At 64.4% G+C, this 17,162-nt stretch overlaps 1 protein-coding gene across 1 annotated transcript; it reads right to left on the bottom strand.

Moving 5' to 3' along the window:
- Positions 1–3,944: 3,944 nt before the first annotated feature.
- MAPK8IP2 (mitogen-activated protein kinase 8 interacting protein 2) lies at positions 3,945–15,848 on the bottom strand. Its single transcript, XM_038756790.1, has 14 exons — positions 15,648–15,848; positions 12,710–12,815; positions 9,463–9,726; positions 9,037–9,154; positions 7,913–8,925; positions 7,409–7,729; positions 6,931–7,309; positions 6,420–6,495; positions 6,007–6,179; positions 5,655–5,764; positions 5,400–5,513; positions 5,154–5,224; positions 4,875–4,973; positions 3,945–4,599 (listed from the first exon to the last, which is right to left on the bottom strand). Exons 1-14 carry the CDS (start codon positions 15,710–15,712, stop codon positions 4,527–4,529), a joined length of 2,982 nt encoding a protein of 993 aa, XP_038612718.1. The 5' UTR covers positions 15,713–15,848; the 3' UTR covers positions 3,945–4,526.
- Positions 15,849–17,162: the final 1,314 nt, after the last annotated feature.

Below are 17,162 nucleotides of genomic sequence, written 5' to 3'. Positions count from 1 at the left end.
AGAAGGGGATTTTTGGACTTGGGTTATCTAGCGGGGAGGTCTACAAGGAGCAAAATAACCAGATCATTGCCACTTTTCTGCTTTACTTTGCGCGTGTAGACCTGGCCGGTGACTGTGAGCTCTCCACCTCCTTGGGTCCTCTGTCCGCTTCCCCTCAGCTCCCGGACTCTGCTCCCTCCCTCCCCTAAATGCTGAGTCCGTGTCCCCGGATCCCCCTTCCGTCGGTCAGCCCACCCCCTCCCCACCGCAGGCTGCCCTGCGATGAAGTCGAGGAGACTCCACCCGCGCCCTGAGGCTTGGGGAGCGCGGGGAGCAGGGTGGCAGACTGCAGGCGGCTAGGCCTCGCTAGTTGTAGCTTGAGGCTGTCCCCAGTCGTGCCCGGCCCTGGGTGGCCCGTTGTTATCCACCCCTGAAGCTCACAGTCTCAGGCTCTGAGCTCTGCTGACCGCGGAACCCTCCCTCCCTCCCCCCGACCCCGTTCCCTGTGCCCCCGCCTCTCCTCCCTCCCCTCCCTTTCCCCCCGCCGAGTACCCACCTGCCTCCAGGGAGGGGCTAGCACCCTGAACTGGAGGCCAGAATGTCTCTCCCCTCCCTCAGGGAGATGGAGGTGGTCACTGCCCTTCCTCGGGCCAGGGCAGGTCCACCTCTGCGAGCAGCCTGGCTCAGGGCCCCACCTGCAAGGGAGGGAAGGGGCTGTCTACTTGCCAAGCGACCACCCCACAGCCTAGGGCCCAAGACTGTCCCTTCTGGGTCCTTTCTCCCCTGGGCCCTCCAGCCAGGGGGCCCCAGGCCTTCCCTCCCACCCCCGGAAAGGGGCCTAGAGCCTCCCTTCTTCGTGGCTCCCTTGGGGAGAGTACTGGGCACTGGAGGGGCTTCCCAGGTCTGCTGGATGGGGGCCAGTGGTTGGCCCACCTTGGCCTAGCCCTGGCCATCCGGCCAGGCCGGGGAAGCGTCACTGGGCTATTGGAATCACACTCAGTCACTGACTGTCCAGGCACCTGCCTCCCCAGCCCCCAGCCCCCCGGGCCTTGCTACTGTGACTTCTCACATGATGACTCTTGTCTCTACAGACTGGCTGGGGCAGCCAGTGGGGTCTTGACTTTAAAGCTGGAGGTTGAGATCTGGACTCAACTCTGTCTGCGTCACTCCCACTTTCTGTTTGTATTTCTAATTTTTTTTAAAGGGAAGGGGCCGCCCCACCGGCTCCTGGCCTTGGCCCATGGCTGTGGCGGGAGGGTCGGGGCCGTGGGGCAGAGTCTGGCCCTTTGGGGTCCAGGCAAGGATCTGCCTGTCTGCCGAGCACACACACGCACGCAGTCACACACTTCTGCTCCTTGCCCCACCACTCCTTTGGACACATACACACGTGCACACACACACATGCACACACACACACACACACACACACACACACACACACACACACACACCTGTGGGTTTTTGGTTCTGTTTGGTTTTTGGGTTTTTAACTTTCCAGGGTCAGTCGAGCTTCACCCTTCTTTTGTACGGACTTCGATCCTGAGGAGGCTTCTCCTCCTCCTTTCCCTCCTCTTTCTCCTTCTCCTCCTCCTCTTTCTCCTTTTCCTCCTCCTCCTCCTCCCTCCGGAGGCCTGGAGCCGCCCTGGCCCTGACGTTGTGATACTCACCCCACAGAGATCTATGTTTCTTATATTATTATTATTATTATTATTATTATATTATGTAATAAATTTATAAGAAACATGGTTAGCTTCCGGTTGCCTCTTTCACTTTCAGAGAAAGGGAGAAAAGACCCTTGGACCTGGGGTGTCGATGAATCAATCAATTGCATTTGAGCACTTAACTGCGTGGAGATCACTGGACTAAGCACCGGAAAGAGTACAATATAACAGAGTTGGTAGACACCTTCCATCGACGAGCCCATGCTTTCTCTGTCACCTTTATCTATGGATCTGAGCCTTTCAGGCTGGGCCTAGACCACGGGTACCCAAGGCCAGGAGCTGGTTAGGCCAGATTCTTCCTGTGCCCAGTCAGGATCTGCCTACTTCACCCAGCCCCCCGAGTCTCTCCATAGTACACTGTCCCTTAGCCTTCTGAGGCCGCAGCTTCCAATAGCCCCTGGAGCAATGGCACACCCGCGGGTGCATTGCAGGCCCTGGTAAGTGACCCTGGACCCACACCTAGCCTGGCACACTTGGCCTGGAACTGACAGAAGCGGAGCATGGGGAGAGGCAGGCCCCAGATGTCCACCTCAGGGAGCTGGATGGCACCACCGTGGACTGGACAAACTGAGCAAGAACCCTGCCAGGTTCTAGGGCAGTGAAGGGCCAGCTCGACATCACACCAGTGGGCCAGTCGTTAGTCGATCTGCTTCCTCTCTGGATGCTGCACTGGACGCCTCCGTATCTGGTGTTCTTATTTGCAGCATACAGCCTCCCCTCTGCCTCGGCTTCTGCTGCCGAGTCCCACAGCTCGGACACAGTGCCCAGCTGGATTCTCTGGGACCCCTCCCAGAGACAACAGCAGCAGCTCTGGAGCTGGGGGAGGGGGCCGAGCGTCAGGCCTCCACCGATGCTCTCAGGAACTTCTGCAAACTTCCACGAAGAACCTCTCCAGGAGCAGGGGGCAGGGGTTCCCTTGTGCTGCAAATAGTGTGATGTGTTAGAGTATCAGCAAAGGGGTATCCAGAATTCTCCAGGTGCACCAGATGCCATCCTAGCAACCCCACCAGTTGCCATCCTAGCAGCCCCACCCGGGATGGGGCATCAACAGTGGAGGGTTGGGAGCCGGGAGGAGAAGCGGGAGAAGGCGAGTCATGACCACACTGTCTGTCGGGGGGGTGAGGAGAGGCTTCCCTGCATGCTGGGAGACGGCATCTCCGTCCTCTGCTGGGTGGGGTGAGGAGGTGTGGTCCTGGTACAGATGAAGCTCTGGGAAGAGGAGGGGGCTTGACTTACCCACAGCCGCTGTGCTGGCCCAAGGGGCTTTGGCCCCACCGGTGGGGAGGGCGGGGAGGGCGGGGGGCTCTTTGCTGCTCGGGGCTGGGGGCTGGCCCCCACTGGGCTCCACCAGGAGAGGGCAGCGGGCTTAGGATAAGGGGCCTGAGACGTGGTCGAGGGGCTCCAGGGAGGATAATTAAGAAGGGGAGGGAGCCCCGGGCTCCGGAGGGTGAGGATCCAGGGTTGGGGAAGGGACTCCACAGAGGGTTTGAGGGGCACAGAGGCCAGGCGGTCAGCTCACACCAAGCATATATTTTATTGTTGGTCCCTATGGGCCCGGGAGGCAGCACCCGGCCACAGGGGGTCCTGGCGGGGTGGGGGGTGGAGGGGGTGGTGGTCACGGCTACATGGACACACGGACCCGCACACGGCATACACGGACCCGCATGGGCACTACACTAGCATGGAGAGCGGCCGGAAGCGAAAGGCGTGGCCAGGCACAGCGGGGGACGGGGGGAGGCAGAGGGGAGGGTCTCTCCCCCAGGGGAGGGGCCTGGCCCCGGCCCCAAAAAGGCAGCCCTGGTGGGGGTGAGGGGCAGCGGGAAGGAGCCCCGGCCAACCAGCTCTGCCCCCCCCATCCCTCCTGCAGGCCTGCCCTCCTCGTCCCCCCATCCGCCCCCCCACCCTCCATCTCGGGCAGAGCCCGGGGTGGGGGTGGGGGCCGGAGGCGGGGGGGGGGGGCAGTAGGTGCAGCACACACAATCTGTTCGATTTCTCTATAAAAATTAAAACTCCTTTAGAAATGAACTTGTCTGAGGGGCGAGGGGTCAGGGAGGTTGGGGGGTGGGGAGGGGGCCAAGGGCCCTGGGCCAGCCAGATTGGGTCAAATGCACATCTTCCCCCTTCTCCCCGATCCCAACACTCTTCAGAAGCTGCTGGGCACAGCTCTGCCTAGGGCCCCCACCTGCCCCCAGGGCTGCCAGCGTAGGGCTGCCAGGGCAGAGGGAGGGGAAGGGGGAGGGGGAGGGTGACCTGGGGGGGAGGGGGGGACCCAGGCAGAGGACCCCGGGGGAGGAGGCGGCGGCGGCCGCTGTCCACGCCGGCTGGGGTTCGACCGCTAGCGTGCGGGCCGGAGCGAGGCTCGGGGTGGCCAGCGGGAGCTCTGGCCCCAGGGGCTCGAGACAAGGAGTTTCAAGGACCCGGGGAGACGCCTGAAGCTGACTGGACAGATAGGGCCGGGGGACGACAGACAGGACCGTGTCCGTCGGGGCCTGCGGGGCCCTTCCCCTCCGCCGCGAGGGCCGCCGGCGCCTGTCCGGCCCCTTCCCCCCACCCTACCCCCAGCCAAGGTTCAGCTTTGGTCTCGGAGGGGGCGGCTGTGGCCTCGCAGAAACGGACCCACAGCCCCGGGGCTGGCGCGGGCCGGGAGCGGGCGGCCGGGCGGCCGGGCGGGGCAAAGCCGACTTGGGAGTGAGGCTCAGGTGGGCGGGCGGTTGGGCGGGAGGACGGACGGACGGGCGGACGGACGGACGGACAGGCGGGCGGTGCGTCTCTCCGCTCATGGAGGGTGGCGGGCCGGTGGGTGGGTGCTCGGGCCTGCGGGCGGCCCTACTCCAGGTAAATGTCCTCTGTGGGGCAGGCGAACTCCAGATGTTCCTGGTAATACTCCAGAAAGGCGCGGCTGGAAGCGGAGAGCAGCGGGGTCACCTTGGGGTCACCCCCCAAAAGCTGTTCCACCCTCCAGGCGCGGACGGACGGATGGGGTGGGGGTGCAGGGAATGTGTCTGCTTATTCATTCAATCGTATTTATTGAGCGCTTACTGTGTGCAAGGCATTGTTATATTGTACTCTCCCAAGCGCTTAGTACGGTGCTTTGCACACAGTAAATGCTCAATAAATACGATTGAATGAATGAATGAATGAATGAATGAAGGGACGGTGCACGTCGTGGCTCACCCGACGCTCTGGGCCACCGGCCTCATGGACTCCTGGGAGACGAAGACGTGGCAGGCGAAGCGGCTCAGCACGGGGTGTTTGGTGATGAAGCCGAAGTAGCTGGTGTGGGGAGAGGGACGGCGGCAGGGTGAGGGGGGCGAGGGGAGGGCAAGGGAGGGGACTAGTGGGGAGGGGAGGGGCGGGGGCAGGGTGGAGGAGGGGGCTGGTGGGGCGGGGGGAAGGGTCGGGGGGAAGGAATGGGGGGTGGCGGGGCCGGGGGGGGGGGCGGTGTCGTCTTACCAGCTGTTCCGGGGGTGGCAGCCACAGAAGGAAATGTTCTTCATCTGGAAGAAATGGCTGCAGCGTTCCACCTGCGAAGAGAGGCAGAGCAGAGCTTGGCCCCGTCTCGCCCCCTCCCTCCTGGCTGTCCTGCCCGGCCGCCCCCCCCCCCCCCGCCGCCGCCCCCCGAGAGCTCAGCCGGCGACCCCCGCCCGGACTCCCCTTCCCCTCCGCCGCCCGGCCGACCCGCCCGCCGCCCGCCGCCACCTCCTCATCTGGCCCCAGGGCGCTGAGGCTCAGCTTGACCCCCTGCAGGGAGATCTCCAGGTCACAGGACGCGGGAGGACGCAGATGGACGGTCAGCTTCCGAGCAGTGGCGATCTGTGCCGACCAGGAGGGGGGCAGAGCCAGGGAACCATGCAGAGGGACAGGGATGGTCAGGCTTCTGGAGGGGGGCGGGGGGTGGTCCCCAGAACCCTTCCCAGCCCCCTCCCAGCCTGCCCGGAGCCCGCGGGCCCTTACCTTCTGCATGGCGGCACACAGAATGCCGTTCCCCTGGTGGTGTGGAACTTCCACGGAGCCCAGGAACTGGACGTTGAAACGCTCCACCCAGCACGGGCTGCGCTTCACCCCTGCCCCGGCACGGTCGGGCACAGAGGAGTGAAGCCAACAGGCCAGGTGGGAGGAGGCTGGGGCGGGGGGGCGGGGGACGGGGGTGGGGACGGGGGCACGGGGGAGGGGGCCCAGGCCGGGGTGGGGGCGGGCAGGAGCCGTTGGCGGAGGTGGGGAGAGGGCAGGGGCTGAGGCCTGGGCAGTGAGCAGGGCGGGGAATGGGGCGGGGTGGCGGGGAGTGTTGGGAGAGGGGGAGATTTACCCAGCAAGTCTTTGGCAGGGCCGAACACCTCGTGAGCGTAGAAGGCTGGGAATATGCCCTGCTCCCCGGTGCGCATGTTGTACCCCCGAAACCAGAAATCGGCTTCCTCGGCCTCCACCAGCACCGGGTCGTCCACGTCCAGTTCCAGCTCGTCCGCGTGCCGGGGGATGAACCTGGGGAGGGGCACGCCGATGCCCCAGGGCCCGGGGTGGGGGAGCCAGCTGGGCCCGGCTCATGGGCTACTCCACCCGGTTTTCAGCAGTTTGGGGAAAGGTCCAGTCAGGTCCAGCCCCAGGGCTCTGTCCAGCTGGCTGGACCCCCCACCCTCACCCGCCTTGTCCGCTGCTGGTCCTCGAGGGGTGATAGGGGCCTGACCGGGGCGGGGGGAGGGGGGGCGGCGTGGTAGTTGTTACCTGAAGACGGCACGGTGAGTCTGCTCCCGCTCCTCCCCGCTGATCATACAAGAGAAGAGGCCAAAGGACTCTGTGCCTGAGGGGGAGGAGAGACCGAGGGGTAGGTCTGGGGAGTTGGGGGGGGATCTGGGCCTGAGGACCTGGGGGGTGGCGATATATGGGCTCTGGAGTGTTGGGGGTCCAGGGCTGGGAGCCTGAGGAGCGATGACTGGGCTCAGGGGAGTTGTGGAGGCGGGGTTGGGGGGGGGGGCGGGGGCGGGGGTCTGGGCCTGGGGTCTTGGGGGGCGAGGTTTGGGCTCGGGGGAGTGGGGATCAGGGCCCTGGGGTCCGGGGGCTGTGTGTCTGGGTCTTGGGGGACGGTGTGGGGGTGACTGAGCTCTGTCAGGGCGGGGAGAGGGTCTGGCCGGAGGCGTGGACCGGTTTGGGCCGAGGGGACGGGCGGGGGAGAGAAGGGTCTGGGCCTAGGGAGAGGAGGGTCCGCACTCGGGCTGGGGTCCCGGAGGGCACTCACTGGAGGAGCGAGAAGTGCTGTTCACAAACACGTTGAGGAATTTCTTGGAAAAGTGCAGGTCGGGGGCGTCCGGGGACGAGTCCCCTGCCCTGGGGGAGGAGGGGCCCGAGTCCTGGGCTCGGCGGCCCAGAAGCAAGTCGCTGTCGTCGCTGTCGTCGCTGCCGTTGTCGCTGTCGCCGCCGCCGCTGCTGTCGCTGAGGGTGGAGCAGCAGCGCTTCAGACTCACCAGCTCCAGCTGCGTGTTCTCGTCCACCACCAGCGTGTACTTGACGGCGTCGTACACGAGGGACGCGTCCAGGGCGGGGGCCGCCCCTGCCCTTCCCGGCCCTACCTGCGGCCCCCACCTGCCCCCCTGCCTTTCCTCCTCTTCCTCATCGTCGTCGCCGCCGCCCTCTTCTCCCCTCTCCCCCTGCTCCTCCTCCTCCTCCTCCTCTGGCCCCTCTTCCTCCCCCCGCTCTCGGCCCTCCTGCTCCTCCCGCTCCTCTTCCTCGTCCTCCGAATCGGCGGCCACGCAGCAGGGCTTGGTGCGGCCGCTGTCCTGGGGCCGGGCCGGGCCTGCCGGGGCCCACACGGGCGTGATGGTGTCGCGCGTGGGGTTGCTGAGGAAGAGGAAGGGCCCGGGCTGCGGGGCGGCGGGGGCGGCGGGGCCCGGGGGCCCGCTGGGAGGGGGCACCTCGGCCTCCCCCGCCTGCAGGGAGCAGCGCAGCGTCTCCATGTCCACCAGCTCGATGCTGGCCGGGCCGGGGGCCGCCCCCCGCCGCCGCCGCCTCCGCCGCCGCCGCGGCTCCTCCACCTCCCGCTCCCGCTCCTCCTCCTCCTCCTCCTCCTCCGCCGCCGCCGCCGCCGCCGCCGCCTCCTTCTCCTTCTCCTTGTCCTGCCGGGGCTTCCGCGCCGGCCGCTCCTCGTCGTCCTCCCCGTCGTCCTCGTCGTCCTCCCGCTCCACCTCGGCCTCCTCGTCAGCCAGCAGCAGGTCGGGGCCGGCGCCCAGCTCCGAGGCCGGCGAGATGGTGTCGGCGGGGGAGCGGGCCGCGGAGCCGCCGGCCGGCGACAGGCACTGCGCGGGGCAGCGGATGGGGTAGGAGCCCTCGGACATCATGCGGTTCACGACGTTGCTGAGGAGCCAGGGCGAGTCCGAGTCCTCGCTCAGGTCCGGCTCCGACTCCGAGCCCGACTCGTACTCGCTGTCGCCCGCCGCCGCCGGCCCCGGCCCCGGCCCCGCCGCCGGCCCCACCACCGGCAGGAAGAAGGGGCGCGGGGCGGGCTCGCCGCGGGGGGCCTCGGGGCCTCGGGCCGGGGCCCGCGGAAGCGGCGGGGGCTCGTCGGGGTCGGAGCCCGGGGACGACGCCTCCTCGATGGAGTTGGTCAGGTGCGAGGAGCGGCCGCCGCCGCTGCTGCCGCCCCCGCCGCCGCCGCCGCCGCTGCTGCAGCTGCTGCTGCCGCCGCCGCCGCCGCCGTCGCTGCTCAGATCCAGCTCGGTCTCCGAGATGGACGAGATCATGTGGCCGCGCAGCCGGCCCCCGCCCGGCGCCGCCGCCAGCTCGCCCTCGTCCTCCTCCGACTCGGAGCCCGAGCCGGAGCCGGGAGACGACAGGTCCTCGCTGCCCCGCCGGCCCCGGCCCCGGCCCCGGCCCCGGCCCCGGCCCCGGCTGCCGGCGCGGGAGGTCAGGTCCGCCTCGATCCCGGGATCCGAGGAAGGGGACGAGGTGCTGTCGGGCTCGGGGAGCGAGCGGGGCCCCGGCCGGGCCCAGCAGGGCGGCTCCTCGCCCTCGCCCTCGCCATGGACGGCGGAGGAGGAGGAGGAGGAGGAGGAGGAGGAGGAGGAGGCGGCGGCGGCGGCGGCCTGCAGGTTGCGGTTGGGGTCGGGTCCCGCGGGGTGCGGGGCCGGGAGCGCTCCCGCCCGGTTGCCTTGGCAGTCGAAGGCGGCGGGTCCCCGCGGGCCGCCTGGGCCGCGGGGGCCGTCCTGCACGCACGAGTGCGGCGATGGGGACCGGCGGGCTGCGGGCGGGGGAGAGCGGGGTCAGCGGGGTCAGCGCCTCCCCGGGGGCCCGCAACCTCCCCGGATCCCCCGGCCCCCGACCACCCCCGGCCCCCGACCCCGGCTCTCACCGTCGTGAGGTGCGGCCGGAGGGGAGCGCAGGACCGTCTCCTGCCACGTAGCCCGCGGGGAACGCGGGGGGCTTCTCCGGCTGGGCTTCTTGTTGTTATTGTTGTTGTTCAGAGAGTCCTAGAGTCGGAGAGCAGCGGAAGGTAGAGCGGATCCTGGGCCGATGGCCGGGGGCGGGGAGGAGGGTAGACCGGAGCTGGGCTGGGGGTCGGGGGGAGGCTGGACCAGAGCTGGACAATGGGGTGTGGGGAGGAGATCGGAGCTGGGCTAGGGATTGGGGGCGGGGGGGACCTGGGCTGGGGAAGGGGGGAGGTTGTACTGCAGCTGGGCTGGGGGTGGGCTGGGAGAAGAGCCAGGGGGCCAGGTCTGGGGGAGGCAGGCTGGGGGAGAGGGTTGACCAGTGGAGGATCAGGAGGCGTAGGACTCACCTGGGTTCCCGGGGCAGAGAAGGACAGGGTGGTCGGCCTGTGTGTGAGTGTGTCCTCGGGGGTAGGAGATGGGACTGGGGCCTTCCGGCCAGTGCCTTCCCCATCGTCCCCTTTTCCCTCCTCCCTGCTCTGCCGCTCTTCCTCCTCCTCCTCCTCCTCTTCCTCTTCCTCCTCGTTTTCATCAATCATCTCAAATTCCTGGAAATCATCCTGGAATGTGCAGATGGGGTGCAACTGCTCTGAGCGCCCCAAACTCAGGCTGTCCTGGTGAGGGAGAGACAGAGACAGCAAGAGACAGAGACAGACAGAGCTGGTGAGACCGAGGCAGTGAGAATGAGACACAAAGAGACCGAGAGAGACTAATGGAGGCAAAGATAAGAAAGTGAGATGATAGATTCTGAGTAATACTAATAATTATGGTATTTGTTAAGTGCTTACTATATGCCAAGCACTGTTCTAAGCGCTGGGGAACTTACAGGGTAATCAGGTTGTCCCATGTGGGGCTCACACTTTTTAATTCCCATTTTACAGATGAGGTGACTGAGGCACAGAGAAGTTAAGTGACTTGCTGAGTGTCGGCAGGACTGTGTCTGTTAGGTCCGCCTTCGAACAGAACTGGGGATCTCCCTGAGGGCAGGACTGTGCCTGTCCTCCAGCACAGATGCCAGGCTCCTAATTCAGGGCACCGAGGCTCTTTGACTCTGCCAGAATTGATGATGGAGTCAGACCATAAGGTAGAGACAGAGACATAGGCCAGCGGCCAGAGGAAGATGGCAGCAAGAGACAGAGCTGGTGAATCAGCATCAGTGAGAGATAGAGCCGAAGAATCAGAGGCAGTGAGAGACAGGCAGAGCTAGAGTCAGAGTCAGCAGGAGCCAGAGACAAACAGCTGGTGAGAAAGAGACTATGGGAGAGAGGAAACGGTCAGAGCTGGTGACCAGAGACAGTGAGAGGCAGAACTGGTGAGCTAAGAGACAGCGAAAGACAGACAAAGCTGGTGTGTCAGAAAGAGTGAGAGACAGAGCAAGGAGGAGGCTGAACACCAGGGGTTTTGGATCCCCAGGTTCAGACCCAGCACCCAGGGCTGGGGTGGGTTGAGGAGTAGGTGATATCGTCCAGCTCAAAAAATCTGGCCAAAACAAACCACCGAGCCTTCGTATCTGTCCCGTCCTTCGTATTTGAAGAAGTCACCGCTGTCAGCGGGGCGAAGCGGTCATTTGTATAGTTTCAGCCCACCGGTTCCCTCTTCAATGCGGATATAAGCGCCAGACTCGGTGCCACTGTCATTTCCTTCAGCCGCCTGGTCCTGGGGCACTCCCCAGGATTGGGTAGGGGTTGGATCGTCTTCCCAAGATTCTCCTGCGGGCTCATGCCTGGGGGCAGGGCAGATCTGAACCCACTCTTACAGGCTCCAAGCTCCCATCACCTCATGATTAGACTAGTGTGTTGATCTTACGGCTCTGCCTCCTTCAGTATTACAACCTGCTGCCAGAACATCTTCCTAAAATATCATTCAGCACAGTATTACAACCTGCTGCCAGAACATCTTCCTAAAATATCATTCAGCACACTTCTCTCCATTTCTAAAAAATCCTCCTGTGATTTCCGAGTGATCTCTGCGTTAAGCTGAAACCCTTGCCTGCTGGCTTGAAGGTTCTCCATCCGTTTTCTCCTTTTTACAGATCAGCAATCTTCTCCCCCGACTCCCCAACTCACATTCTTTGCTTCTTTCAAGTGAACCTGCTCACAATTCCTTGCTCTCACTTATCCCGCTTCTGGCCCATTGCTCACACTCTTGCCTGGCATTCTCTCCACCTTCAAATGTGCAACACCACAATCCAGCTTCAGAGGCCTTCTGACAGCCCTCCTCCTCCAGGAACCCTTCTCTCAATCAATCAGTCAATCGTATTTATTGAGAGCTTATTCTGCGAAGAGCACTGTACTCTTGGAAGAGTACAATACCACAGAGTTGGTAGACATGTTCCCTGCCCAAAACGAGCTCACAGTCTTAGAGGGGGATTAATGTCATCCTCCCCAGTTTGTAGAAACCCAACAGCCACTTCAGCATGTATGAATGTACAGCTTCCCTTAGCACTTTAATTTGCACACTACTACTCATCCATCCATTTCTCTGTACATATTTCCCTATTTTTTGTATTATTCACTCAATTCATTCATTCAATCATATTTATTGAGCGCTTACTGCGTGCAGAGCACTGTACTAAGCGCTTGGGAAGTACAAGTCGGCAGCATAAAGAGACGGTCCCCATCCAAAAAATTAATCCATTAAATTTAATCCATTTTTAACCTGTTCCTTCCTACCTGCCCACCTCCCCAGATTAGACTGTAAACTTCTTGAGGTCGGGCTCCTTTGTACTCTCCCAAGTACCCAGGGCAGTACTCTGCACCAAGATGTTAGATCAATTCTATTGATTAATTGACCTGAGACCATTTCAGGCCCCTGCACCCTGGAGAGCCAGGAGTATGGCCCCTGGGGGACCAGATGAGCACAGCTGACTGTCCTGATCTCAGAAAAGCCCCAAAGAGCCCCCAGACCCAACACAGACATATGTGGGGAGGGAGGCTCAGAGTCCACAGATTAACCATAACCCTAAGTTTTCCCAGGGCTCTCATCCTAGGGACCCAAGGATGTGACCCAGAGTTGCTCTCCCTACCCGTTATCTCGTGTCTGCTCCAGTGCTTTGAACAGTGTTTGGCACAGAGTAAGTGCATAACAAATATGACTACTGTTACTATAATTGTGATTATTGTTGCTATTATTGCCCAAGCAAACCCTGGAGCCTCGATCCTCAGGGTTTGCTCAGGCAATAATCATTATTATTATTATTATTATTATCATATTTGTTATACACTTACTTTGAGCCAAACACTGTATTAAGCACTGGAAGAGACATGAGATAACCAGTTTGGACACTGTCCCTGTCCCACACGGGGATCACAGTCTAGGTAGGAGGGAGAGTAGGTATTTAAATCCCCATTTTACAGTGGAGGAAATTGAGGCACGGAGACGTTCAATGACTTGCCCACGGTCACACAGCAGGCAAGCATCAAAACTGAGATTAGAATTCAGGTCCTCCGACTCCCAGGCCAGTGCTCTTTCCACCAGGCCACATTCCTTCACCAGACACCGTCTTAGTGCTCCGGCTCAGAAAACAAACTGGGGGCCAAATGAACTGGGGCCCTTCCCTCGGGACCACCCACTTCCCCCCGGCCTCCCCACACACACCTTCTCGTAGTGGTCAGAGTCGTAGTTTAGGCCAATGCCGCAGTCGTCGGTGATCTCAGACAGATCCTCATCATCAAACTCCTCCAGGCTGATGTCCTGAGGCGGCCTAGGCAGAAGGACGGGGCATCGGGGCCAGCCCTGACTTAGGCCTCCAGCCATGTCCAGACTTCCCGCCAGCCAGGGCTTCCCGGGCTCCGCTCCACATGGACCGCTCCAGACTTTGTCCACCAGAGCTTTGTCTGGAGACTGGAGCCAGGGCATGGAGTAGGGAGCTAGGGGCTGGGATGTGGCACCAGTGGCGGGGGAGCTGCAGCAGGTGCCGGGGAAGTAAAAAAGACTGGTGAGGGAGGAACTCTGATAGTTTCTGTTAACTTTATTTTTCGTCAGTGACCGCATTTCTGTACGTCTCTGAGCCCGAGACTCTGTCTCCGTCCTTGGGACTGGGTATCCATGAGCCTCTGACCCCAGTACTGTGAGTCTCTGACCCCGGGACTGTGCCTCTGTATGTCTCTGACCTCGGGACTGTGTCTTGCTGTGTCTCTAACCCTGGGTCTGTGTCTCTCGGAGTCTTTGACCCTGCGACTGTGTCTCTGTGAGTCTTTGACCTTGGGACTATATCTGTGAGTCTTTGACCCCGGGAAGATGTCTCTGTGAGTCTCTGACCCTGAGACTGTGTCTCTGTGAATCTCTGACCTTGGGACTGTATCTCTGACCTGGTAGGGTGCCTCTGACTCTAAGGCAGTGTCTCTGAGCCCGGGACTGAGCCACTGTTTGTTTCTGGCCTTGGTCCTGTGTCTCTGTGTATCTCTGACCCCAGGACTGTATCTCTGAGTGTCTCTGACCCTGTGACTGTGTGTATGACTCCAGGACAGTGTCTCGATGTGTCTCTGACCCAGGAATGTGTGCCTCTTTGACTCTCTGACCCCAGAACTGTATCTCTGGGTGTCTCTGGCCCCGGGACAGTGTTCCTGTGAGTCTCTGACCCCGGGACTGTGCCTCTGTATGTCTCTGACCTCGGGACTGTGGCTCTGTATATCTCTGACCCCGGGACTACGTCTCTGTGTGTCTATGACACTCTGGAACTGTGTTTCTGTGTGTCTCTACCCCTGGGACTGTGTCTCTGTGAGGATCTGACCCTGGGATTGTGTCTCTGTATCTCCGACCCTGAGACTGTGCCTCTGTGAACCTCTAACCACAGAACTATGTCTCTGTGAGTCTCGGACCATGGGACTAGGCCTCCGGGTGTCTCTGACCCCGGGACTGTGTCTCTGTGAGTTTCTGACCCCAGTACTGGCCTCTGGAACGCTGTCTCTGAAAGCCTCTAACCCAGATATTGTGTCTTTTTGAGTCTCTGGCCCTGGGACTTTGTCTTTGTGAGCATCTGACCCTGGGACCGTGTCTCTCTATGTCTCGGACCCTGGGATTGTGTCTCTGACGCCAGTACTATGTCTCTGTGAGTCTCTAACCCCAGTACTGTGCTTCTGTGAGTCTCTGTTCCCGGGACTGTGTCTGTGTGTGTCTTTGTCCCGGGGACTAGGTCTCTGTAAGTCTCTGATCCCGTGACTGTGTCTCCGTGAGCCTCTGTCCCCAATACTGTGTCTCTGTGAATCTCTGCCCCCGGGACTTTGTCTCTGGAGGTCTCTGACGCCTGGGCTGTGTCTCTGTGAGCCGCAGGCCCGGGACTAAGACCATGAGCTGACCCCTTTGTCAGCTGACCCTGGGGTCTCGATTCTTCCCGTCCTCCTCGTTTCGGCCTCCCCCCCCCCCCCGCCCCCATCCCCCGGGTGGCTCAACCCTCAGCTCTCTGTCTCCTGACGTGACCCCTCCCCTCTTCTTCAGGACTCTTTGTGTCCGCATCCTGCTCCCTAGGCCGTCATTTACACCCCCTCTCCACCGCCCTTCCTTGATCCACCCCCTCTCCACCTGGCCTGCCCTCCTTCCCCGCTTCCCCTCCCTGAACGGTCTCTCTTGCCCCCCCCCCAACCTGTCCTTCCGGCCCTCGCCCCCCGCCGTCACCGCCACCACCCCGCACACTTCCATTCCTGCCCCTGAGCCCCAGGCCCCAGGCCCCGGGGATCGGGATCGGCTCAGGCCGGGGTACCGAGGTACCGGGTGACTGGGTTGACGCCCGGGGGTTCCGACCCTCAACGGTGGGCGGGCCTGCTCCCACCCGCCGGGCAGCCTCCGGTCAGTGAGGCCCCGGTCAGCCTCCGCGGCCCCCTGGAGAACCGGGCTAAATGTGGCGGCTGCGGGGAAGCAGCAGAGCCGGGCTGAGTCCCCGCGGGCGGCCCCCTCCCCGCGGCGGCGCAGCTCCGCGCCTCCCCCCGCAATGCCGAGGCCCCGCGGCGCAGGATCGGGGCGGGGCCCGCCCGGCCCGGGCCCGCAGCCAGCCCGCCCCAGCCTCTGCGCCCGCCGCACCGGGGGCCGCGAGCCGGGGGCCGCGACCCCGGGCCCGGGGCGGGGGCAGGACCGGAGGAGATGGGCCGGGGGTCCAGGGCCCGGGGCCCCGAAGATGAGGCCGGCAGGGCCCGCGGCCGCGAGCTGCCCGGGGCCTAGAGCGGGGGAAGGCCGGGGCGCGGGCCAAGGGCACGGGGGGAGGGGGACACGGGGGACACACGGGACACACGGGAGGCCCGGGTTGGAGGGAGGGCCGGGTTGGCGGGACGGGCGGTGCGGGCCGTGCGGGAGGCCCGGAGGCCCAGGGGTTGGGCCCAGGACGACGAGGGCGGCGCGGGGAGGGCGCGAGCTGCAGAGGACCGCGGGGAGGCCCAGGGTCGCAGAGGGTCGGGCGGCCTCACCAGAGGGGTCCGGGGGCCGGAGCAGGGGCTCCCTCCGACAGGGAACGGAGGCCGGGAGGGCCCGGGGAGGGCGGGAGCCTGGGGCGACGAGGCAGAGGGGCGAGGGGCGAGGGGCGGGGGGCGAAGGGCTGGAGTCCTACCTGCATCCCGGCGGGGACAGGGAGTGGAAGGTGGAGAGAGAAAACATCTCCGCCCGATCCGCCATCTTCTCCCGCGGAGAGAGGCCGCCCAACTGCGGGGGGAGGGGGGAGACCCGCTCGCGATCACCCGGCAACCGGCTCGCTCCGACCGACCGACCGACCGACCGACCGACCGACCGCCGACGGGCTCCGCCACAGGCCGACACAGCCCCGCGACACACCGACACCGCGGCAGCACGGGCGGCGGCGGCGGCGGCGGCGCCGCGGGAGGCGGGGGGTGTGGGGGGACGGGGGGCAGGGGGAGGGCCGGGGCGGAGGAATGGGGGGGAGGGAGGGAGGGAGGGAGGGATCCGGGCCGGGGGAAGCTGGTTGGCGGACGGGGATGTGGCGACGAGGACGCCATCTGGACGGGGAGGGATCTCGCGGAGAGAGCGAGGGAGGGAGGGAGGGAGGAGGGAGGGATCCGGGCGGGGAGGGATCTCCCGGAGGGATCTCGTGGAGGGGAGTGGGAGGAAGGAATCTGGGCGAGGACGGATCTGGTGGAGCCAGCTGTTGGGGCGGGGGGCTGGTCCTCCGCTCTGGGGCCGGGAGCCGGGAGCCGGGAGCCGGGAGGCAGGCGGCAGGCGGCAGGCGGGGAGCCGGTCCCCGCGCCGAGGCAGGGCAGGCCGGCCGGGCGCTGTCCGCCGGCCGCCGGCCGCCCCGGGTGCTGAAACCGGGCCGGGGAGGCGGGGCCGCCGGCCGCTGTCCGGCCGCGGTGCTGAACCGGCCGCGGGGCCGGGCCGGGCCGGGCCGGGCCGGGGCGGAGCGGGGCCGGACCGTCTCCCCCAGGTCCCGGACAGCGAGTCATCGCCCCGCCCTCCCCGCCTCGTAGGACACTTACCGGGTTCCCAAACGGGGCTGCGCGTCCCCCTCGCCCGCCCTACCGGCCGCCTACAGGACCGGGCCGGCCTCCGCTCGGCTCGGCTCGGCTCGGCTCGGCTCGGCTCGGGGCAGGAGGCGCCAAGCGGCCAGGGGAGGCCCCAGCTGCCGGCTGGACGGTGGCATCATCGGGCCCCCGGGGGCCGTTGCCATGGGACTGGGGCTGGGGAGCAGAAGGCCGTGCTCGCTGGCTCGCTCGCTCGCTGGCTGGCTGGCTGGCTGGCTGGCTGGCTGGCTGGCTGGCTGGCTGGCTGGCTCCCTGAAAGCAAAGGCCCCCGAGGGCCCTGCTCCACCAGGCAGGCCTCAGCGGGTCAGGCAGGGCTTCTGCTCTTCGGGACTCACGGTAGCCAAGGTCGGCGGCGGCACAGGCCGGCGAACAAGTGGACGAAACTCCCGGCAAACCCTGGAGAAGCGGCGTGGCTTATTGGTAAGAGCCCGCCCGGGCCGGGCAGTCAGAGGACCTGGGGTCTGATCCCGACTCCGCCACTTGTCGGCTGTGTGACCTTGGGCAAGTCACTTCGCTTCTCTGTGCCTCGGTTGCCTCATCTGTCAAATGGGGATTAAGACTGTGAGCCCCACGTGGGACAACCTTGTATC

Source organism: Tachyglossus aculeatus, chromosome 14 (assembly GCF_015852505.1).
Source record: "Tachyglossus aculeatus isolate mTacAcu1 chromosome 14, mTacAcu1.pri, whole genome shotgun sequence".
NCBI lineage: Eukaryota > Metazoa > Chordata > Mammalia > Monotremata > Tachyglossidae > Tachyglossus > Tachyglossus aculeatus.
Note: the sequence above shows the minus strand (reverse complement) of the source record. Positions and strands in the feature narration are given on the sequence as shown.